Raw genomic sequence first — 24721 nt, forward strand, 5'->3', positions numbered from 1 at the left:
ACGTACAGTGTAAAAACTGTAACAACCATCATATAGGATAGACACGTAGAAGACTAGCAGCGCACTTCCATGAACAAGAACTAACAGTCAGAAAACCCACTGAAAACTCCTTAATCTTACAACACATAGGCAGACTCAATCTCAATTTCAAATTAGCCATCAATACACACCAAGAAATAAATCATAATGATACACCATTCAAGAGACAATAAAAAACTAAAAAGGGGGGAAAAAAGATACCAAAACACATCCTCTCTAGCAGCCAGCACTCAGATAACCAGGGATTAACACCAGGGAAACAATCAAGAAGAAGAAGAAAATATCCACATCAAGGATCTACCAAGGATAAAACCATACCCTCATCAAAACAAGCAGAGCAAGCTATTGTATATAAACAGGGAGAAAACCGCACACCTACACTAATGTTACTAACTGGGCAATGTTTACAACTAAATAACCAAGCTCCAAGAGCTCCAGGACCCCATAGTTCAATCCTAAACATTATTATATATTTCTCTTCTTTTGGAATAAGAGAGTTGCTTTTAAATGCGGCTCATGCAATAGCAGCAAAAACCTGCTGATAAAGCTATGCATATCCCCTGCGTGTCTAATGTTGTGCAGTGGTAACACCATTCCTCTTATTCTTGCAGAAATTGAAGCACAAACCATTGAGGAGCTAAAGCAACAGAAGGCATTTGTGAAACTTCAGAAGAAGCACTACAAAGAAATGAAGGATCTTGTGAAGAGACATCACAAAAAAACAACGGATCTTATAAAAGAGCATACTACAAAATACAATGAAATTCAAAATGATTATCTGCGGCGAAGGGCAGTGCTGGAGAAAACAGCTAAAAGAGACAGTAAGAAAAAGTATGTCTACCTTCTTACAAAGGTTCTTTTGGCCTTTCTTGGAAATAGTATACTCCCTGATTGGGTCTCATGTCTCCTTCCAGACAAGATGGGAGCTTCCATTATGCTGAGTGAAGTAATCTCTGCTGCGCTGCTTTACATTAAACCACTGTGATGTGGAAGCTTCTGTCATTCATGCCAGTGACAAATTGATCCAGGGGTTGGTAGGGCATGTAGTTATGAGTAATGCTAAGAAAAAATGACTAAAAACAGATATCAATCTTACAGCCTTCTGGACAGGCCTATATTAACAGAATAAGAGTTGGAAGGGACCTTGGAGGTCCTCTAGTCCAACCTTCTATACCAGTGGTGGCGAACCTATGGCACGGGTGCCAGAGGCGGCACTCAGAGCCCTCTCTGTGGGCACACGCGCTGTCGCCCCAGTCTTAGGCCTTCAGCTAGGTTTTATAAAACCTTTTCGCTTTAGGCCTCCGCCGCCGTGTCCAAAAAAAAAGGTTCAATCAACCAGTCAATTTCAACTTCTCGCGGGAAAAAAAAGATCTTGCAAAGTTGGAATTGATTGATTGAACTTTTTAGTCCCACCCAGTCTGCTGTTACTACTGCAGCCACGCCCACCCAATGGGCCACACCCACCTAATAGGCCACACCCACCCGGCACCCGACGCATAAGTGGGTTTTGGGTTGCAGTTTGGGCACTCGGTCTCTAAAAAGTTCGCCATCACTGTTCTATACCGTGGTGGTGAACCTATGGCATGTGTGCCAGACTGGGCACGCAGAGCCCTTTCTGTTGGCACGCGCACCAGAGGGATGCTCCCCTCCCCCTCTCCACATGTGCCTGACTAGTGGGAACTGGAGAGAGCAGGGAAACTGAATCCAACAGTACTCTCACGGGAACAGCTGCGAGAGCTGGGCGGGGAGAGGGGAACCTATAAAAACAGGTTTTGGCGGGAGTGCGAGAGCAAGTGAGTGAGCAGACGGCCTTTGGAAGCGATGGTGGGCGTGAGTTTGGAGAAGACAAGGACGCGGCATCCATTTGCACTTTGCAGAAGGCTAGCGGGGGAAGGAGGACATGTAAGTTTGGACTTTGGAGAAAGGGAGAGAGAGAGAGAGAGAGAGAGAGAGAGAGGAAGGAGAAGGAAGGAAGGAAGGAAGGAAGGAAGGAAGGAAGGAAGGAAGGAAGGAAGGAAGGAAGGAAGGAAGGAAGGAAGGCCGGTCTCACCAGTGCTGCTGGGCAGATGCGTAGCCAGGACTGCCCAGGTGACGCCGAAGCCAGCCAGTCCTTCTGTGGGAGGGCAGGGGGAGAGGGGAGACCAACTATCCCCAAGCATCACGCCTGCCTCCCTTCGGGCTCCCTCGGCCTCTCCTCCCCTCCAGGCTGGGGTTGGTCAGATTCCCCCTATGGGCAGTGCTGCGCCCGTCCCCGGCCAGCCCTCCTCCTCCTTCTGCAGGCGGACCGCGGCTTACCGAGCCGGACAGCTCCTCTCCCCGCACGTGTCCTCAGGCGGAGGAGCCGGGCAGCTGCGGCTCTCACTCCCCTCCAGCCTCCATCTGCCCGCCTGCCTATTGCCCCACCCGCCAGAGACCCCCTGGATCTCCCCCAACTCTGCCCGGCTCCCACAGGCATCCCTCCCCAGGAGCAACATTGAGATGGCCACGCCCACCCAGTGGGTCACGCCCACCCAGCGATACAGAAGTGGGTTTTGGGTTGCAGTTTGGGCACTTGGTCTCTATACCATTTCAGACAAATAGTCTTCCAATCTCTGCTTAAAAACCTCCAGTGCCGGAGCACCCACAACTTCTGGAGGCAAGTCATTAAGTAGGTAGAGAATTAAAAGAAGTGCTTAGTGTCTCTTGACTTATGTCATTAGATTTTTTAACACAAAAAATATATGTGGGGGAGAGAAATGGGCAAATGTTTTCAATATTAAGGTCTTACAAGACATTGTAGATGGTGGTGCTGGGAGAGAAGAGTTACATGCAGCATGCATACAGCTGAATGTCCATCAGAGAGAGGAAGGCCCTCATTCATATCCCATCAGCTTAGAGAAAATTTTAGGTATCAGACCCAGTAACTAGGTCAAAATTAAATGGCAATGAATTTAAGCCATTTTCTACCTGTGTTCAAACCATTACAGCACTGTCAGAGTGGGTTTCTAGATTTGAGTTGCTACCCTTCTTCCTTATATTTGCACAAATCTCGCATTCTGTTCAGGGCTTGATTATAACCTTTCTCCAGCTGGAACTCAGTCTTTTAGCCATCTCTCCTTTTAAGCTTGTGGTTTCCTAGGCAACTGGCTTAACACCTGGGTAGAACTATAAGCATCTCTGATATAACTGTCAGGGCTCAGGAAGATGCATTTCATTTACATTGCCCTCGCTTTTAATTTTTGGGATGGGGGAATTGGAATGTACTACTGTTACTATTTAGTTTGCAGTTGCTCTGTTTAGTTCACATGCTCCATTCATTGCTCCCCCTTCTCACCTCACTTTTAAAGTAGCAGTTCTTTCCCAAGACCAGAAATATCCCACTGTTCCTTGGGGAGTTTTGTTCAGTTTCCATTTTGCACAGATTATTTTTTTCGTTTGGGTTTTGTATGTTGTTCCAAGCTTGCTTTCCTTTGACAAATCCTTGGTCTTTATGAACTTTGCTCTTTGGAGTTCATTAAATAGTTTCACATTAGGATGCTATGCAGTTTGGGGATGCTCAGTTTTTTTAAAAAAAAAATTGAACTAATTGATTTGGTAAGCTTTATGAATTATGAAATAATGCTAATCTCAATGACAGTCATAATGTCATTGGATGAAACCAATGAAACCCAAAGCTTTAATATTTTGTCTTATTTCTCCAATATTCATTGAAAAGTCATCAATTTAGTTAACTGGCAAAAATAATCTACACTAATCTTCATCCCTTTTTGTTATACCACTGCTGTTTCTAGCAGCTTTCTTTTAGGGGTATCAGAGGATTTGAATTAAATTCATGATTGCTATCTGGATGCTCAGTTCATTGTCCATATTTCAAGAAATTAAGAGTTCTTTATACATGTATAAACACCAGATGCATAGTTACACATTTGCACAAGATAAGGAAAAATAGAATTAAAGAATCTTTGATAGGTCAATGTTATATTGGCTAATGGGATAATGGGGGTCATCTGGGGGACAGGACCTCTAATTTGTATTGCTGCAATTTATATTTATTATTCTGTATTGTGCTATAGAAGTGAAACTGGCAGCCCAGATCATAGCCCTTCAACTGTTGAGCAAGAGTTAGCTGCCCTTGATTCAGAAATGACACAGAAGTTAATAGAGCTCAAAGAAAAACAACAGCAACAGCTACTGAATCTTCGACAAGAACAGTATTACAGTGAAAAGTACCAGAAACAAGCACATATCAAATTGGTATGTACTATACATAAAAATTGCTTCCCTGCTTTCTATGATGAATACTACTGCAAACACTGTATACAAACCTAGGTTTGGCTACTTCAGAACCTACCTATGGAGGTTTCTCTGTATCTCCATCTGTCATGGGACAAACAGTTGGAACAGGTGTGTGTGGCAGGTATTTAAGATAAGGCAACCAGAAACATACATTACACTTTATTTAGACTTGTTGGTTCAATACAATAGGTTTATATTAAGTTATTTATTTAATCATTTTAGTGTCAGTGCCTTTCCTACTTTCTATATTTGTGATTATTGAGAGCAGATGCAAACCTTTTGGAAGTTATATTATATTATTGCTTGGAGATCTTTGCCTTTTCTGGCTTTGAAACTTAGACTATCATGCTATGCCTAACGCAGTGCTGTCGCTCTAAATGATCAGAAAGCATTTCAAAATGAGCAGTTAAATTAGTGTGGCCTATAAAATTGGAAACAAGAGCTTTGATACCACTAAGATGTCTTCTAGCAGCTACTTGTTTCTACCAAAAAGCCTTCTGTAAATTTATGTGTTCTAAATGGAAGCTAGAATACAAGCTATAAAGAACAAAACAATATTGTGTATTTATTGTCCCCAGAGCAGCAGTTATTTTTACAGCTGTGGTTCAGGCACCCTGCATGGAGCAGCCCTTTGGGCTAAATGAAGAGCCTGCTCAGATAATAATAGATGCTTTGGAATGTCAAGAAGAAAGAGAATAAGGCAATGGAATGTTACTATTATATTATTTCAGTCTGCCCCAGTATGTGTATTTGTCCGAATTTATGATATTCTAACAAGGCTGGCTACTTCATTCCATCTGTATAATATGGTAAAATAGATTAGTATCTGCTAAGTTATTAAGCCTTATGAACCAGAATAGGGAACTGGCATCATAGTTCACGTATGGGTATAAACATGTTGAAATAATTTCTGCTAAAAGGCATGAAATTCCATGAAATTTAAATACTTATCCCTCCTCACCAAAAGTATGCTGCTATATAGTATACAGAAAACATATCTGATGCTGAATCATAGAATCGGAAGCAACCTCGGGGGTCTTCTGGTCCAACTCCCTGCTCAAAAGCAGGAGACCTATACCATTCTGGACAAATTGTTGACCAATTTCTTCTTAAAAACCTATTATTGAAAAACTATTGAAAAGTATTTTTCAATTTCACATGAATGTTCCCAAGAAAAGCATTAGAGCCAGCTTACGATCAGTGGAAAAGTTTCAGTGACTTAGGCATCTGTTCAATAACAGGAAAAGTGATGAGAAAAAAGTCCTCTTTGAGGCTTTCATTCCTGATTTTTTTGGATGAGATTGGAAAGTAACTGGGAGCAAAAATCCTTGAATTAAGAATCTTAATTAAGAATCAGTTCTTAACAACAGTGTCCCCGACCTAAACAATACAAATTTGTATAGACCCAGAGTCCGGCTCTGGTTAAAGGCAGATTTTAAATTAAAAAATGAAATCTCTTCATGTTTGGGGCAAATTATTTCCATTTATTATATATGTAGAACTGTCCCTACCATTGGGCAGAGTAAAAAATGTTGGTCCAGGTAATGGATGTGGCAATATCCAGACCCAATTCTGGCTATTTTGTTTTCTGGTCCTTTCTATAATCCTGAGGTAGGTATTAGTGATGTTTATTCTTTGCTGGCCTGGTTATTTTGCCTAATTATCCTCTCCAGCTTTGCACAGATGGGAAATGTCCCCTGACTGTGCTAATAGGAAGAGGGATGATTATTCAAGGAGTAACCATGTATATATGTATATATGTATAAATGTATGTCTGTACGTATGCTTTACTGATATGATATAGGTCACTGGCCAATTTAAGTCAATATTATCCATGCCAGCTAGTGATTGCTTTCTGCCACTTGAGGTGGGAGTCTATCCTAGTCCTTCCTGAAGTTTTTGCCTACCAATTGCTGTCTGACTAAGCACCCATCCTGAGAGTGGAGCAGATTAAACCCCTAAGTCTCACTATACAGGTAGTCCTCGAGAAACAACAGGCCATTTAACTGCCATTCAAAACAACACCCCAAAACTACAGATAACCTATTTCAAATTTATGACAGATGCAGCACTCCAGTGGTCCTTCACACTTACTGCAAACCTCCTCCCCTGCCTGTCTTCCCCTGCAGCACTTAGGCCTGCTCCCTATGACTCCTGGAAGCAGCTGCGCCATTTTCAGGATCCAAACAATTCCTTGCTAAAATGGCGGCTACTTTCAGAACCTTCTCCACTTATCAGCTGTCTGCCCACCAGCTGTCCATAGGGATGCTGCAAAGCTCTCTTTCTCTAGGCTTTGGGCTTCCTCCAGGCTGAAGAGTAGTTGAACCAAGCCAGCGAGGAGACAAAATGTTTCTGCAGCTGTTTTTCCCCTGTTTTTTTTTTTTTTTAAAAGTAATCTCTGAAGGTTATGCCAGAAAATGGAGGACGCTGGGTCTTTGCAAGCTTTAGCTGTCCTCCTGGCTGCCTATAGAGTCCAACTAGGACTTAAACTACTAACTAGACCAGGGGTAGGCAACCTTGGCTCTTTTATGACTTGTGGACTTCAACTCCCAGAATTCCTGAGCCAGCCATGCTGAGGGGAAAGGGAGAGGTTTCCAAGCTGAGCCATGCTGGCTGTGGAATTCTGGGAGTTGAAGTCCACATGCCTTAAAATTGTCAAGGTTGAGAAACACTGAACTAGACTGTAGCCCGCCCTCTGTAGGCAGTCTGACAGACAGCTAAAGCTTGCAAAGACCCAGCGTCCTCCATTTTCTGGCACAACTTTTAGGGATATTTTTTTTTATTATCATTATTATTATTACTTCAGGAGTAAAAAGCTGCAGGGAAAAAATTCTCTCCTTCCTCGCTTGGTTCTTCTACTCTTCCGCCTGGAGTCAAGGTAAGGTTTTAAAAAGGGATATTGGTTGGAAGGCAGAGGGAGAGTTTAGTTTTAGCACCTAAAAAGGAGGGGGGGTAGATCAACAAGTACATCCCAGCCAGCTTTTTATGTTTTTGTTATTGAAGAAATGTGGCTTTCTGGGGGAAGGTGGGAAGAACGTTAAGGAAGAAAAGGGGTTTTGGAAGCTCGTCTTGAAGCTGCCTTTTGTGCAAGGGCCCTTTTCTTAAAGCCTAGAGAGGCAGGAGAGCTTTGTAGCCTCCCAATGGACAGCTGATGGGCGAACACCAAAAGCTCCAAAAGGCTAGGGCAGGGGTAGGCAACCTTAGCTCTTTTATGACTGGTGGATTTCAACTCCCAGAATTCCTGAGCCAGCCATGCTGAGGGGAAAGGGAGAGGTTTCCAAGCTGAGCCATGCTGGCTCAGGAATTCTGGGAGTTGAAGTCCACCAGTCATAAAAGAGCCAAGGGTGCCTACCCCTGGGCTAGGGAACTAGTTCTTTTTTTTTTTTTTGGCCCAGAACACCTTGGCAGGAGGAAGGGTAGAGGCAGAATTGGGAAAGACAGGTAAGACAGGGTTTTCCTTCCCAGATGTTTCTCTTTGGCAAGACAGCCAGCTGTGCTGCAGCCCAGTATCTGGGGGTGGGGGAGACCTGAAGCAGGTGGGCTGGTGCTTGCATTAGGCCTCCCAGGATTTCCCCCACCCTCAATTAATGACCAGTGCACTTATTTAAGGAATGCACTGGGGAGAACAAGTGTGGCTGGTCATTACTTGAGGCAGTTCATTTAACATTATTTTGATCTTCTACCCTAATGGGAAGGCTCCATTAGGATCACAACCTGAAGACTACCTGTACAATACATACCAACAGAATGTGTGGCTGGTACAATCTATGACATATCTGGTTTTTTTCCCCTTCTAAGCTTATACAAAAGCTGACAGATGTAGCAGAAGAATGCCAAAGCAATCAACTAAAGAAGTTGAAAGAGATTTGTGAAAGGTAAAGACTACTTAACAATTCTTTTTGACTACCATTCTAGATGTACTTGGAGGGGAATAATCCCCTGTCAAGACAGAGGGAGTCACTTCTGGGTGAATGTGTATAGCGTAACTTTTGCTCTGTTTTCTTCTTTCATAAAAACAAATCTGGATTTGTTGAAGAGAAAAAAAAGAGCTGAAGAAAAAGATGGACAAGAAAAGGCAAGAGAAGGTCACTGAAGCAAAGTCCAAGGATAGAAATCAGATGGATGAGTAAGTGCAGTCTTCAACTCTCACCTTAACTTGTATGCAGAATACCTGAAACACAATAGAAGAAAATCCTAATATTTTTTTAAAATGTATGTTTCATTTTGGCTCTCCACATATTATATTAAAAAGAAAGCAGTACAGTACTATAGATTCCAACAGTGATTGTGCATTATTTTTCTTTTATTTAGAAGAGCTTAACTTACCTTTTGTTTGAATCATCCTCAAGGCAGTATACAATCAACCATAATGGCACTTATATAGCACATGACAAAAAGCACAGAATCCCTTTGAAATAAAGGAGTAAAGCATTTTGAAATCTGATGAAAAATACACTGGGCAATGTTTGTAAAATTTGGCTCTGATTTTCTCGTAGTGAAATTTACCAGTTATTTTATAAACAAATTATTTATGGCAGAAAACAAGTAATAAGTGATTTTAAAAATGAATGGGATTAATCATTTTTAATTTTCCTCTCAGGGAGAAGACAGAAATGATTCGCTCATATATTCAAGAGGTGGTGCAGTACATTAAAAGAGTAAGTCTACTGCCTAAAACATGTATTCACCTTGGCGTAAATATTACATTATACATTTCAAGATTTAGGCTGATTTGCACATTGTAATTATCTTGAAATAGCAAAACCCCAACATAATAGCAGTGCTTATTTTTTTGTGCAGAGACAATTTGTAGTCCCAATGTCCAGATAGTGCTAAAATTTTATAAATTTAGTTTACTATTTTCCTTGATTCTCTGGAGGCAGATCAGATCTTACCTGGCTGCAAATGTAACAGCACCACAACTGAAATAAGGAATACAGAGAAGTTGAACAATTGTGTTTCAGATGTGGAACTTCAATTGCTACTTGTTTTGCTATGGAATGTGATTTTGGTTTTGGAGTTTTTTTCTGTCCGATACCTTGAGTGCTTTGGTAGATGAATGGCTATGTAAACTTGTTCAACACATGCATACGTTCATACATGCATGTATGCATACTTCAGAGGAACAAAAATAATATCTTTGAAATCCAGGTTCTGTTCTTGCATGACAAGGTTATGCCCCCAAAGTGCTGTTCAGAAATAGGTAAAAAAGGTCACTTAGTTGCAGTAAGATGTCGTGACAAATCAAATGGAGCACTTATAAAAGGAAATGCTTCCCAGTAATATACATGAAGAAAAGAGTTCTTTATGAGCAAGCTATATTTTGGCGTAGTTGTTAAGCATCAACAGGCTGGAAACAAGGACAACTCCTGTTCTAGTCCTGCCTGAGGCACAAAGCCAGTTGGATGACTTTAAGCCAATCACTTTCTTTTAGCCCTAGGAAGGAGGCAATGGCAAATCATTTAGGTAAAACCTTGCCAAGAAAACTGCAGGGACTTATCAAGGCATCTCTGAGAATCAGACATGATTGAACTAATTAAAAATAAAATAGAATTAAAAATAAAATGAGCATGCTGATCAGTATCTAGTGCCTGTCTCCTTCCTTTTCTCATCTCTTCAAAGCTCTGTCATTTGCTTGTTGTCTATTGAAAAAAATCCTGTTTTTCTAAAACAAGTTAGCAATGAGACTGATTAAGCCATTCACTCTCTTCAGAGCATATGGCACTTCACCTAATGACACAGAAGTTGGTATTAAAAATTATCAACATAGTCCAAGAGATTTGCAGGAACATAAATGTGTTTAGATTTTTTTAAAAAGACATTGTGCCCTGTAGTTAATGCTGGCTACTTGGCCTAACTAAATGCTGCAGTTAATCACCATATATTAAGAATGTATCTTCCATTTTCAGCTGCACATTTCCAGCTAATAAAACTTTTAAATTTGAAACAAGTCTACAGAGATTCCTTGAAGTCTTACACGAAAGAAGTTGACTGTTGTAATAATAATGACATTTTATGTCAAAATGTTCTCTAAAACATTTTTACCCAAGATAATTATATTATTTTCTTGAGTGTGAAAGTGAGGAAATCAGATAGGCATGTGAATTTTAGTGAACTTTGTTTTTCAATTACAGCTAGAAGATGCTCAGACCAAAAGGCAGGAAAAACTTGTGGAGAAACACAAGGAGATTCGTCAGCAAATACTGGATGAAAAGCCCAAGGTAAGAAAACTTAAGAATTAATAAGTTTATAATTAATGAGTATGAGGCTGATATCAGGTAGATGTACACATATTTCACAGTATGGAAATGCACAGATGTATACTTGAAATAACATCCATCAAGGATATTGTTAAGCTGTAGATTGATAAATGACTATAATTTTGTTTGGGAATATCTTTGACCAGCAGAGGGTGCAATATATTGATAGTTGTGTAAAAAAAACAGCACATTTACTATGTTTTGTTGTAACATGCAAGAAAGTTCAGTGTTTTCTGGTCTCAACAAATTTATCAAAGTACAAAGAATATAGTATGCTATAAGATACCCTTTCAAGATGCAGATATTATGAGGCATGATTTGAATTCTTGTCTATTCTTCTCAGCAGAGCAGATGGCGTATACATGCACTTTGAACATAATATCTTATTTGTTTTGTTGGTTTTCCCAGTCTCTTGTCAGGAGGTCTGCAATTAATTTCCGATGGTCACATTGCTTATTCTGGCAGATGATACCATCCATGAAATTAATTTATTGAGTTTTTGGTTGTGCTTTTTGACAGTTAACAAAGGCAGTCATATAAATGTTTTAGACTGTTTTCTTGGTAGGTTCACTACAGTTACTCTAACTGACTATGCTTGTGATCGCATAGGAAAATAGGTAACATTTTATCTTAGACCTTTTCTAAGTGCATGGAAATTATAAAATGATTAGCTATATTTTACAGTCCTGGAAGGCAGAAAAGTAGAGTTAATATAATATTCAAGTCAGAGTCTGAGAGCATTTTTCCCCTTCTGTTTTCTTATGGCTCAAGTTCTTATACAAGCCAATAATTTGAAAAAGGATCTGGAATGTACATGTTGTTTTAAATATGGAAAAGAGATATGCCTCTTGTTGAAAACAATAACCATTTTCTAAGTTTGGATGCCAGCCAAAATACATCAATTCTCAATTAATGAAGAACAGTTCACAGTTAATGAACTCTGAAATGGAAAACCTTCATGATATAGCTGTAGAATCTCCCTTCTCCCTAGTAGCCCAACAAGTATTGAAAGAGTTCAAAGTGCAAGAGTTGTATTTTTGTGGGGGCATGCAGAAGAGGATAAGGAATGGAATATCCTCAATAGGAGCATTCCATACGGAAACATTCGATATTGCTTGGACAATGAATGCATTTTTCTCAGCTATATAACCAACCATGTCACCTTGAAACTCAGGAGGCAGATTTCCCACTTTCCTGAACTGGAGCTAGTGTATACTTGATTATTTCTTTCAAGCTCACTTATCTGGAAATGTGCTTGCTTAAGGTATTTTATGATTAGATATAAACAGGCATGATACAGATATTTAATCAGCTTTAGACAAGCTCTTTGTCAGTTGTCTGAATCCCATATTAATCCCCGTTTCAGCTTCGCTGAATTCCTGTAGTTTAGTATCATGGCATCATAGAACAAAAAATTAGAGGCACAGATAATTTAAAAATCGTCTTTCTTGTCATATACCTAAGTTTTTTTCTGTGTACTGCCACTAAGCTCCAGGTGTGCACACATAAAATCAAGAAATCAAACACAAATGGCATACACTTTTTCTTACAACAGTGGCTGCACATTAATTCAGTTGCAGACTGTGAAATGTTGCTGCCCAACTACAAATTACCTACAACATTTATCTGATGCAATATGTTGCCAAGCCATCTGTGCAGCATTTGCACATTCTTCTTAAGCCATTAAAATCATCTCATTTTGGAATTCATGTCCTCTTTCCAGATAATCTGAGTTGGCTAAATCTAACTTTTTAGAATTGAAAGACAGTGAGTGCTATCACACATGGGGAAATCTCTGCCTTTGCATCTCCCCACCCCGCAAACAGCTTGTTCTAAATACTATCTAGCTGTGGAAAAATAGAAAGTTAAAAAATGAACTTATTAGGAAAACTTGGGAAATTAGCTTTTTTTTCTCTCTCTGTCACTATGCCTCAGTCTCAGGAAGAAACCTCTGCAAGTGACTCTCCACTTTTCACCACCCATCTCTCAGGAAGAGAAAACTTGGGGTAGCATTGTTAAATATTGGAAAGGAAAGTTCGTTTTCCATTGGTTAATAACTTTAGCAACCAGTGGATTGTAGTGCAATACGACTCAGATTAAAGGTAGTTCTCAATTTACAACCATTCGTTTAGTAACCATTCATAGTTACAGTGGCGCCGAAAAAAGTTACAGCCGATCCCCACACTTAACAACTGACACAGCATCTCCATTGTCATGTGATCAGAATTCAGGTGCTTGGCAATAGAATGGGACAACTCGCCATGGCCAACTCGGTGCGGGACAATTCAATAATTCAGTTTAATTATTTAAAATAATTTAAAAAAATATTTTCTTTTTGTCATTCACATTTCATTTTCTCCTCCTCTGGCTTCCTTTCTTTAATGATTCTATTCCATTAATTTTTTTTAATATTAGTGTAATTCTTGTTCTGAGGCGAATTGTCCCGCAGCGAGTTGGCCATGGCAAGTTGTCCTGCAGCAAGTTTGCTGTGGCAAGTTGGCTGTGGTGATTTGGCTGTGGTGATTTGGCTATGACGAATTGGCTACGGCAAGCTATCCTAGACACCATGGCAACTGGCATGTATTTACAACAGTTGCACCATCCCAAATTCTTGGGATTGCCATTTGTGACCTTCCCAACTGGTTTCTGGCAAGCAAAGTCAACAGGAGAAGCTGGATTTATTTAATGTCCACAACTCAGTGATACACTTAACCAGGGCAAAAAAAGGCTGCAAAATTGGGCTTGGCTCACTTAACAATCACCTTGCTTAACAACAGAAATTCTGGTCTCAATTGTGGTCATAACTCGAGAACTACCTGTACCGGTGACCTAGTTTTCTTATCACTACCTGTATATTAACATATTCATCAATGCAAGAATGGCTGTGACAAACCTAAATACTCTTTTTTTTAATGAGCACCAGCAGTAGGTGTGATTTCACTATATCTCACTTCTTTGATATTATCCGATGAATCAGTGTGAGATTTACAAAGGCTTATGAGATGACAAATTTGTTTATTGATAGTAATTTTTATCTTTTGGGATATTAAATAAGGTGAAAGAGGAAATATATTACACTGCTGTTTCATTCTTTCTCACTATGTCCTAAGATTACAGAAAGAGGATACAAATATAAATAATGTGCAAATATTCAACATACAACTTCATTTTAAAAAAAATCTGTATATAACTGCCATTCTATTGGGTAGGTAGGCAGACCCCCCAACACACACACACACACACACATACACACACTCAGCCAGCCAGCCAGCCAACCAACCAACAATGTAAATGTTTTTCAAGAATACTGATTAGGCTTGGAACAAGTGTGCAAGACAATTAGGCTGGAAGGACATTTACGAGTCCACTGTGAAACCTTCGGACCTTAATTTAGCAGCATAATGTGACAGTAACTAAAAATTCTCTTAAAGTTATATTCCAAGTTCAATTGCTTATAGTTCTTTTTTAAATTGCAATCTCATCTGGAAATATTGAGTGAACAAACTCAAATTTGAGGAAAAAAATGAATAAGTGGGTAAAATCAGTTTGAGATAATTAATTTTTTTTCTGTTTGTAATTTTTTTTTAATGTGGACCAGGGCAGCCACTAATTGGGATTGTTAAACTAGGAAAGATGAATTAACAAATAGACAATTACTTAATAAGGGTAAAGGAATGGCATTTACTTAGAGTTCTTTTTTCCCTCCTGAGACTGCCCTATCCAGGAAATGTGTCCAAATTAGCTTAATCCTTTCCATATTAAGATGGATCCAGTGTTGCAGCTACCATTTAGCTACATTAATTTAATTTAATTTAATTTAATTTAAAGATGTTTCTGGCTTCCCTTGTGTGACTACATATACAAGTAGTCCTCAACTTATGACTGTAATTGAGCCTGGAATTAGTTGTATGTCATGCTGGCAGTTATGTGAATCACCATGTGACCATGCCCGATTTTATTACCTATTTTGTGGCAGTCATTAAGTGAATGTCAAAATTGTTAAGCAAACACCTTGGTCATTAAGCAAACCCATTGTACCCAATAGGTATTTTTTGTTGAAACCAGAAGTAAACATTGGTTTCTGGTAAAAAAACAAACAAACATAAATTGCAGTCTCAGGACCATGGGACTCTGCAAACAGCTGAAATGCAGACCAGTTGCCAAGCACCCAATGCAATCAGATGACAGCAGGAGGGGCTGCTTAAACGAGGTCTTTTATAGCTTTTGTGGAGGTTCATAGCAATTTGAAATGGTCACTAAGTGACTCTTTCTAAGTCGAGGACTACCTGCAAATCTGTGGTACACATAGTGAAGGAAGATATTACAGAACAGGCAAAGGGTAAACCACTGATCTAGACCACTTCCTCTCACTTCTGAATAGTATATTTACATCAGCCATGTGGAGCAAATCAGGAAAACAGGATCTTTATGGATAGACACCAGATGGACTCTGGCACCTACATAGACTTCCACAGACCCTAGTTCAGTGATGGCGAACCTTTTAGAGACCGAGTGCCCAAACTGCAACCCAAAACCCACTTATGCATCATCGGGTGCCGGGTGGGTGTGGCCCATTGGATGGGTGTGGCCCATTGGGTGGGCGTGGCTGTGGTGGTAATGGCAGACTGGGTGGGACTAAAAAGTTCAATCAATCAATTCCAACTTTGCAAGATCTTTTTTTTTCCCGCAAGAAGTTGAAATTGACTGATTGATTGATCTTTTTTTTTTTTGCACATGGCGGTGGAGGCCTAAAGCGAAAAGGTTTTATAAAACCCAGCTGAAGGCCTAGGACTGGGGCGACGGCGTGCGTGCCCACAGAGAGGGCTCTGAGTGCCGCCTCTGGCACCCATGCCATAGGTTCGCCACCACTGCCCTAGTTACTCCTCTTACTCAATTACATGGGATGGAGAGTAGATCTGCTTCCTTTCTAATAGCAGTTTTCTATGTCTTGTTTTTCTTACACTGGAAGAAGTGGAGCAGGGAACACTTGTGAGCATATTGTGGAACCTTTATCCCAGCAGCATGACATGAGGAATTGTATGGCAACAACTGAAACTACTTAGGCCAAATATCTTTTCTTATACTTAAAAACTTGTTAGGCAAACTCATTTTAGGCATAGGTAGATTTTCATCCTTCATGTTAATGGGAGAGCAGCTCTTGTCAGTGTGAAGCATATTTGGCTGACCTATTTTTACCCTACCTGTCCAGCAATCTAGAGGTGTCCTCTAATTGTAATTGCTTCCTTGCTTGTGCAGATATTAGAAATTCAATAATGCAGAAGGTAGTTTCCAATTATAGATGCCTGAAGGAGTATGAGGACATGTTCTTCATCACTGTAACAAAGTGCATGCATTTGAAAACATAACTGTTTTCCTAGTGTTGTTTAATACATCCATTAATGATTTGAGGAAAGGAGTTAAAGTACACAACTCTGATGCATAGAACTTCCAGATTGGAAATGATTGCAGATACCTGACAATCCAAGATCTTGAATTTATATTTTCTCAACAGATTAGATTCGTTATAAAAAATAAAACAGATTAGAGGTACTGAGTTCAGTCCAGAATTAGTGTATTAGTGCCAGATTCACTTAACAACTGTGTTACCAATTTAACAACTTCAGTGATTCATTTTACCAATGTGACAAGAAAAGTCGTAAAATGGCAAAACTCACTTAACAAATTTCTCACTTAACATAAATCTATGTATTAATGGTTGCATTGCTACAAAGTACTGTAACAAAATTACAAATATGTAATTTTGTAAATGAATGTAAAAACATGAATTGTAAAGAACACTCCTGTAATGTATATATCCATAATATAAACAGACTCACCCCCCACCCCCCCGTACCATAACATGCACATCTTTTTCAGAATAGCTTTATTTCGTTAGTGCTAAGTACAAACAACCGAATGAAAAGATGAAGGGCTTGTTGATTTACGCCTTAATATTCACAAGCATGAGAATCAGAGGTCATCTGAAGTAGAAGGTTTATCCAACAGAATTATACTGTACATCTTCACTTTGTAGGACATACAGTGCTGTTGATAGAGATAAATAGTTTTGAGTTTATTTCAGATCTTGGAGTTCATTAAAAGATATAAAATACTAAGATCTTCCCCTGATTGTTAAAAAAAAATTGCCTTCAATGCAAGACAACAGTAGCATAACTAAAAAAGCAAAAAGGGAAGCCAAANAAAGTAAGTGTAACACATTTTTAAAAGAGCTTAAACTATGCGTATGTAGAAAATATGTTTCAAAATACTAATTAACCTAATATGTTTAAGCCAAAAAATAGTCTTCTTTAATCTTACTAATATTCTTTCAAAGCAAAATCTTTTTGTAGAGTGTTTCTCCTTTCTGTAGAGCAGGCATGTCAAACCCGCGACGTCACATGACATCGCGCGACATATCAGGACTTTTCTCCCATTGCCGGCAATGGGGTGGCGCAGTTTCGTCGTGACACATCCGGCCCGTAGGCCGGCAGTTTGACATGCCTGCTGTAGAGGATAGGAATGGCTCAGTCATTTTATTTTTGTGTGTTTATTCATTTGTTTACTCAATAACATATTCTACCTAGATCTAGAGACTCCAAGCAGTTACTGTCTAAATAAATCCCATACTAAATGGTTTGCATATTGCTGCAAGGTTTCTCAAATAACTATATTGGCATTTCATTTCAGTTCCAAACCACTCAGTTTTTCTTTTGTCTTTAAGGGCTATGTTGAACACTGCAGAATAATATGTTTATAATATTTACCACTGGGTGGTATTTCTCAGCAAGTCATGGAAGGCATGGAACTAATGGTAAAGGATTTTCCAGTGTGATGAAGCCAACTTTTGTGGAAGAAATGAGGATTTATCATTTATCATATCAAATACAAATTACCCAGTGTAAACTGTGTATAAAACAAAAAAGAGAATATTTTCTAATGTGCACAGCATAAGAAGAGCAGCAGCTGCAGCTTTGCACTGAAATGAAGTTAGCAATACACTAATAGCAAAGCAAGCAATAACAGAAAAAAAATCAGAACAAAAAATAATTATGCAAAAATGACCACGTTAATTGCATTGCAAAAGGCAAAGTGTACCCGGGGAGAAAGAGGAGAAACTTGTTGTTCTTACTTGTTCTTACTTACAACAAAAATGAAATAACTGTTAATAAATTATGCTAAATTTGTGTTTGAAAGCAAGGTCCTGGGAATTTCAAAATGCTGTTTAAACAACATTCACAGCAAAGGAGTGAACCTAAATCCTTTCTCTCTTGCCCCAAAACCTGTACTACCTTTGGGCTTTGGGAGTAGTCATGATTTGAGCATTTGTAAAATTTTAAGATCAGCGGGTGCAATGAATTATAGTGAAATCTCAACAATATAGTTGATTTCTTTGTAAGGCTTGGGCTGATGATGTAATTCTCCACAGTGCCAAACTGGATAGCCTTCATTCTATTCATTTGCATAAGCTTATTCTTTTCAAGTGAAATGGTTGTAAATTAGCTAAAGGATTATGAGCCAAACCCCAAAAAGAATCTGCTTGTTCTCTGAGTACCTTTTTCATAGTACCTAAAGCACTGATGCATGTGATGAGCAATCAGTGAAACTTACTAGGGAGTGTTAGGTCTTAGATTTGGGAGAGCTGCATTATTGATATTCAGACCAGTATTCAAAATTCTACATCTATGCACATGATTGTGTTTTAGACCTGAATTTACTGAAGAACCATGACTAATTTACATGGGAAAAAGTAACAGGAATTGCTTGTAATCCACCATGAAGATTCAACTACTTCCTGCCCCCACCCTGCCCTTTTTGTTAAGTCCTATAGGCCAGAGGTCCCCAACCTTTTGGGCACCAGGGACCGGTTCCATGGAGAAAGGTTTTTCCATGGACCGGGGAGTGCGTGGTTTTGTGTGCTGCCTGCATCCCACGGATGGGGCTTTGCTTGTTTGTGCAGACCAGTTGCTGGCATGCTGCGGCCTGGTATCGGTCCACGGCCCAGGGGTTGGAGACCCTTACTATAGGCATATAAATTCTGACAACCATTATTGCACATTTAAAAGGCCAAACATTTTAAAGATGGCACTGGATAAGGCCCCTTTTTATGCAATCACTGACTGTGTCAATTTGTAGGGCCCTGGTGTTTGTTTTTGTGTGTGTTCCTTGAACAACAAGTGAGTGATGGAGTTTATGATGGAGTCATGGAGTTTAACATAATTTATGTTGTTGCTTCTGTTAAAATTGTTTGGGCGATTGTTGGAGGTAGAGTGTGATCTGTGATAGTATAAAATGAGAGGGATTCCAGGGATATGGGGGACTTCTGGATGTATGAACTGGGATGGTGAGCTGAAGTCCAGAGCAGATAGTGAAGATTACGGTTTGGCTTTGCAGCCCTTCCTATTCTCATGATGATTATTTGGATTTCTAGAAGACACATGAGCACCAGTTGGTACTTGACCTGTTTGCTGGGACTAGAGCCATTGGATTAATCACCACAATTGTGTGGTCCTGTGGCTTCAGTTCCTGGCAGATGGAGTGGCTGGTATAAATTAAAGAGCAAACCGAAGAGGTGCTGCCATCCTGACTGTATTTCCCTGATTATTTTGGACTGTGGACTGTTATTCTCCTTTCTGATAATGGGCAGGCGCTAATCTGACCACTTCAGAAGCTTATATGGTTTGTTCCATGCCAATTCAGGCCATATTGCTACCCACTAAACAAAGCACGGAGAGTTTAGGGTGGAGGCTGCCAATACTAGTCTGCCTGGTCAGGAAGTAGTAGGTTTGCAGATTGGGGGTACTAAGAGTAGTATGGTCTGGCCTCCCCCAAGGGTATACTTCAGCCTGGCTTGCTTTTCCACCGATTTTGGGAAACTCCAAATAGTCTTCATTTAGTGACCACAATTGGGACCAGCAATTAGGTCACAAAGTGAAATGTACATTGAGTGAAACTGCCATTTATGATCTTCAGTTTTTCTTTGTTTTACAAACTTAAGAAGGTTGTAAAAATGAGGGTTGATCATAAAGTTATTTTTTCATCACCATTTGTACCTCGCTATACAAGGACTACCACTCAAGTGGAAGATGAGCCAGTAGATTTCATGGCCCCATCTGTTGTGTAAGACAGACTGAGATTGAGGCTCACCCATGCAGTAATTAGTGAAAGGGTGCTAGAACTGAGGGAACAAGAAGTATTTTGGTTCTAAAGGGCTTTAGTCATTTTTTATAGAGAAATACTAACATTAAGAGATGAATCAAGCATCAGTTCTACTGCCCCCATTTTTCTGTCCTGTATGTACCGTACTATCATTGCATTTCATTTCAAAAGAAAGGAAATAAAACATGGACTTCTCAACTTTTTCACATCAGTTGTAATGACCTCACAAACCCTATCTCATTTGATGAATTTTTCTCAAAATTTAAATTAAAAGATAAGCCAATTATAGGTCAGAGGTATTTCTGTAGGTAAAGACCTGTAATTCAAACTAATATTTCAATGCTTACGTTTTTCTTTGTTGATTCATTCAAAGGAAAAGGAGCTGAAAATAATTGCAAGTAATTGAAAATTCCAATTATATATTATATTGTTATGTTATATGAAATGTAATATATCAGAACTCTACATATTATTTTAAGAGCACATATATAAGGGATAAGGGGATCAGGTTCTGACATTCTTTACCATAGCTCATATTTTAAATATAAGGAGCCATGGTGGTGCAGTGGTTTGAATGCAACATTGCAGGCTAATTCAGCTCACTGCTAGGAGTTCAATCCTCACCGGCTCAAGGTTGACTCACCCTTCCATCCTTCTGAGGTTGTTAAAATGAGGACCCAGATTGTTGGGGGCAATATGCTGACTCTGTAAACGGCTTAGAGAGGGCTATAAAGCCCTGTGAAGCGGTACATAAGTCTAAATCAGTGGTTCTCAACCTTTTTAATGCCGTGACCCCAACCGGTCGTAAGTCGAGGACTAAACCGGTCGTAGATCGAGGACTAAACCGGTCGTAAGTCGAGGACTAAACCGGTCGTAAGTCGAGGACTTTCCCTGCCTGGGAGCGCCGCACATGCGTGGTTTTGCCCCCTGCGCCGGCCGAGGCGTAGCTGGCAAGCGGCAGAGACGGAGCGGGCCGATCACCAGCTGACCCAGCTCAAGGGAGGTAAGGCACCCGCCAGAAAAGGGGAAAAAAATGGCGGACAGCCTTGCTTGGCGACCCCCGTAAAATGGTCGATCGACCCCAAATGGGGTCGCGACCCCTAGGTTGAGAACCGCTGGTCTAAATGCTAAGTGTTAAGTAATGTGCACATTCCCTTGAGTTGTGGGCAAGTATAATCATGTGTTTGGACTCATAGAAATGAAAAGACATTTTAAAATTGAGTGAGTATGCTTCAGCACTGAGTGAAATAAAAAATGGGTGAATCTATGCATGTGAGGGGGGCTGTGTGTGTTTATAATAATAAACGAACTATTTTCATTTGAATGAACCAAGGTGCCATGAACACAAGCCTCAGTTGAAAATTTCCCATCTTAAAACTGTCAGAAATTAGAAGTTGTGAAATAGCATGACTGTTCCTTGGTTTTATATTTGTCCTGCTGCATTATGTCAGGTTTATTCTTGCTCCAACATTGCATATATTTTTATCCAAACGATGAGTGGGTCACAGAAAATGCCTATTACAATCTGAAGTGATACTCAGCATGATAATTAGATTTCTTTTTTGGCTAATACTTCCAAATACATGAGTACCAAAGGGATTTCTGTTGAACTCTGCATTATTTTACTAAAGATTATAACTGCAATATTCAAAATATTTCCAGAGAGGCAAGGTAAACTAATATCGACAGTTCTCTTTGTTTTATTTATTTATTAAATTAAACCTCCCATCTTGCTATAATGCAATCTTAGATAGTTTACAATCTGATAAATGAAATTATAAATCAGTAAGAGAATAAATACATTAAAATTAATAAAGAAGTAGCTAAGATAACAGGGTTATACAATAAAATGGAGGTAGGATCTTCTATTTAATCTGGTAACTACTTCCAGAATTGCACACCTCTACCTGGGACCCAGACCAATCCGCAGATCCCACTTGTAAGGTCGTTGTGGAATGTCAAAAGGGTGGGGTAGATCTGATATCACATACGATGTTCCAATGGGCAAGTGCTTTGGTAGGGAAGACTCTTCTCCTGGACCCTACCAGTCAAACTTCCTTGGCTGACAGGATTCACAGCATGCCTCTTCTCCCAGTGAGAGTTAGTCCCATTGGGGTGAGTGAATTCTTCAGATAGTCTGGATCCAGGCCATAAAGGGCTTTAAAGGTCATAAGCAACATATTGAATTGGACCCAGAAGCAAACTGGCAGCCAGTGCAGCTCACATAACCAAGGTGTTACAAGGGGTGTCCTAGAGCCTCCCAGAATTGTGCAGTTGCATTCTGAGCCAGCAGTCATTTCCAAATACTTTTCAAGGGTAGTTCCATGTAGAGCACATTGCACTAATCCAAGTTAGAGATGACCAGAGCCTGAGTACAAGGTTTCCTGATCCAGGAGAGTGCTCAAAGGCTCTCCTAGCAATGACTGCCATCTGCTCTTCAAGCAGGAGTCGAGAGTCCAGGAGAAACCCCAAGTTGTACACTAGATCTGTCTTGAGGCAGTGCTACCCCGTCCAGAACTAAAGATGTTAAATGTCTGGATCCCGAAGCTTCATGTACCCGTAGCCACTTGATCTTACCAATATTCGGCCAAAACCTATTTTCCCCTGTCCAGATCCCCAGAGCCTCCAGGTACCACAAGACAACAATGAAAGCAGCACTTGGATCACCCAGGATGGAGATATAAAATTAAGTATCATCAACATACTGGTGATGCCTCATCGCCTTGTGGTGAATGGCTTCATGTAGACGATAAAAAGGAGTGGAGAAAGTACCGAGTTCTGTAGCACACCACAAAGGAGCAGCCATGGGCTGGACTTCTCCCTATCAACACAAATTGAAACTGGCCATGAGTGGTAAAGGAGTGCAAGGAAAGATGATCTACCCCCTTCCCATTCTCACCAGAATCATCGATAAGTGTAAGCAATGCTGTTTCTGTCCCCTAACTGAGCTAGAAACCCAACTGGAAAGGATCCAGACCTCAGTCCACTTTGCACAAATTGTGGGAGCATTACAGTCATAAAGGCAGCTGGATGTGAAAGCTAAATGGCCAGAATTCTCTCTCGAACAAAGTTCTGGAGATTGCCCATAAGTACTCCACAACAGTAGATTTTTGTGAAAATAAGGCAGAAATTGATGATTTTGCAACCACTTATGATCAGCTAGGTGGTGAGGTTTCATTGTTCTCTGAGCCATAAACGCATCCTTTCGTGGACTCAAGGTTTGACCAAACCTCATTGTTTTAATCACTTTTTTATTGCCTCTTTAAGATTAAAAAAATTTGGAACAACAAGCCTACACATGGTGAGTTTCCCTTTAGTCTGTTTAAAAAGAAAGGAAAGTACAGCTTTTTAACTTTGAAAGGGGTTTTTTGGCAACTTTTTGCAACATATAGCAGGGATTCTAGAGTTGTTTTTTAAGAGTTTAAATACTAAGGTTTATGAAATTGATTTAAAGAAAGACTGAAATTAGAAAGGGAAAAGTGAGTCTTGTTTAATGCAAAACACTTTGAAGTTTGATTACTAAAGCACAGCTTGACTACTTTAAAGGAAATATTTGATTTGTGGGCTTGTGAAGACCTTGAGCTATTGAAAACAAATAATCTCCACTGAAAACAATCAAAATGGATTTTAAGATAGATTTAAAAATTATAATTTACAATAAAGAGATGGAAATACTAGATGTACAAATGGAATTGGATGATCATTTAAAAATCAGAAAGAACCTACAAATAATGCATCCTAATAGTGAGGTGGACTGTTTTTTAAAATTGAAATAGCAGACATTCACTGAAGTTATTTCATGGAAATTACAAATGGACTTGGATAAAGGTGATGAAATCTTCAAGAGAAGAGGCAAAGAGACAAAAAAACAAGAACTAGAATTTTACCTACTTAAGGATGGCTGCAATAATAAAAATTAATATGGACTAAAAGAAAGAAGAGTAATAAGTGCAAAGTAAAAGAAAAAAGAAGATAGTAAGAAAAAGGAAAGGAAAGAAGCAAGAATATAGTAAAGAAAAAGAAAATAAAGAATGCATGGTGTTCTTTTAAAGGCCCCGACTGTGGTTTAAGCAAGAAGATTATTTCCTTGTCTCCCATTGCTTAAAACCTGCCNTCCAGCAAGCGGGACTGGCCTAGGGGATTTTATAGGGGTTTTAATTACTTTTAAATTTGACATTCTTAAATATTTCATTTTAATCAAATTTTAAATTAGGTGTAATATGTTAGCTTTTTATCATTTGTCAGCCGCCCTGAGTCCGAAAGGAGAAGGGCGGGATATAAATACAATTAATAAATAAATAAATAAAATAAATTTTGCCACTTACCTAAAGATTTTAGAAAGTCTTGATTATAAAGAAAAATACCCCCAGGAAGCTATTTAATGCACATATTTGTAAAGAGTAGTTGTGGTTATAATCAAGAACTTGATTGCAACTGCAGAAAAACTGCAACATCTAACTACTAATCATACTAATCAAGCCACAGTCGGTAAAAGGTATAATCACAGGAATTCTAACATTATTGTATAGAAGGGGCATCTAAGCTCATGTCCTGATGCAGATGCAGAAAACCTTTATTGTTTCCCTGGCCATCTGTCTCAAAGCATTCTGGATCTGCCACCTTCCAAGGCTGTCTACAGGTATCCTCAACCTATTACCACAATTGGGACCAAAACATCTGTTGCTAAGCAAGGCAGTCATTAAGTGAGCTGCACCCGATTTTATGAAATTTGCCATAGTCATTAAGTGAATCACAATGGTCATTAATTGAATCACATGATTGTTAAGCCAATCTGGCTTCCTCCATTGACTTTGCTTGTTGTAAGCTCTTTGGGAAAGTCACAAATGGTGATCATTGCATCATTCCTAATTAAATGCTGGATGCCCAACACCCAAATTTTAATCACATGACTGTGGGGATGCTGTAATGGTTGTAAATACAAGGATCAGTCAGAAGCCACTTTTTCCAGCCCAATCACAATTCTAGTTGCA

At 39.5% G+C, this 24721-nt stretch overlaps 2 protein-coding genes across 2 annotated transcripts in view; both read left to right on the forward strand.

The window, feature by feature from the left end:
- The window catches only part of PLCB1 (phospholipase C beta 1), a 132026-nt gene extending 123827 nt beyond the window's left edge, over positions 1 to 8199 (forward strand). The window contains exons 23-25 of the mRNA XM_029283655.1: positions 651 to 870; positions 4092 to 4272; positions 8113 to 8199. Coding sequence (XP_029139488.1) covers positions 651 to 870; positions 4092 to 4272; positions 8113 to 8193 — 482 coding nt within the window. The 3' untranslated portion in view covers positions 8194 to 8199. The remainder of the gene's footprint in view (positions 1 to 650; positions 871 to 4091; positions 4273 to 8112) is intronic.
- Positions 8200 to 8339: 140 nt separating this feature from the next.
- The window catches only part of LOC114922406 (1-phosphatidylinositol 4,5-bisphosphate phosphodiesterase beta-1-like), a 54922-nt gene continuing 38540 nt past the window's right edge, over positions 8340 to 24721 (forward strand). Inside the window, exons 1-3 of the mRNA XM_029283654.1 lie at positions 8340 to 8440; positions 8915 to 8972; positions 10449 to 10535. Coding sequence (XP_029139487.1) covers positions 8376 to 8440; positions 8915 to 8972; positions 10449 to 10535 — 210 coding nt within the window. The 5' untranslated portion in view covers positions 8340 to 8375. The remainder of the gene's footprint in view (positions 8441 to 8914; positions 8973 to 10448; positions 10536 to 24721) is intronic.

The sequence above is a fragment of the Protobothrops mucrosquamatus genome, unplaced genomic scaffold (genome assembly GCF_001527695.2).
Source record: "Protobothrops mucrosquamatus isolate PMUCROS unplaced genomic scaffold, P.Mucros_1.0 scaffold166, whole genome shotgun sequence".
Lineage (NCBI taxonomy): Eukaryota > Metazoa > Chordata > Lepidosauria > Squamata > Viperidae > Protobothrops > Protobothrops mucrosquamatus.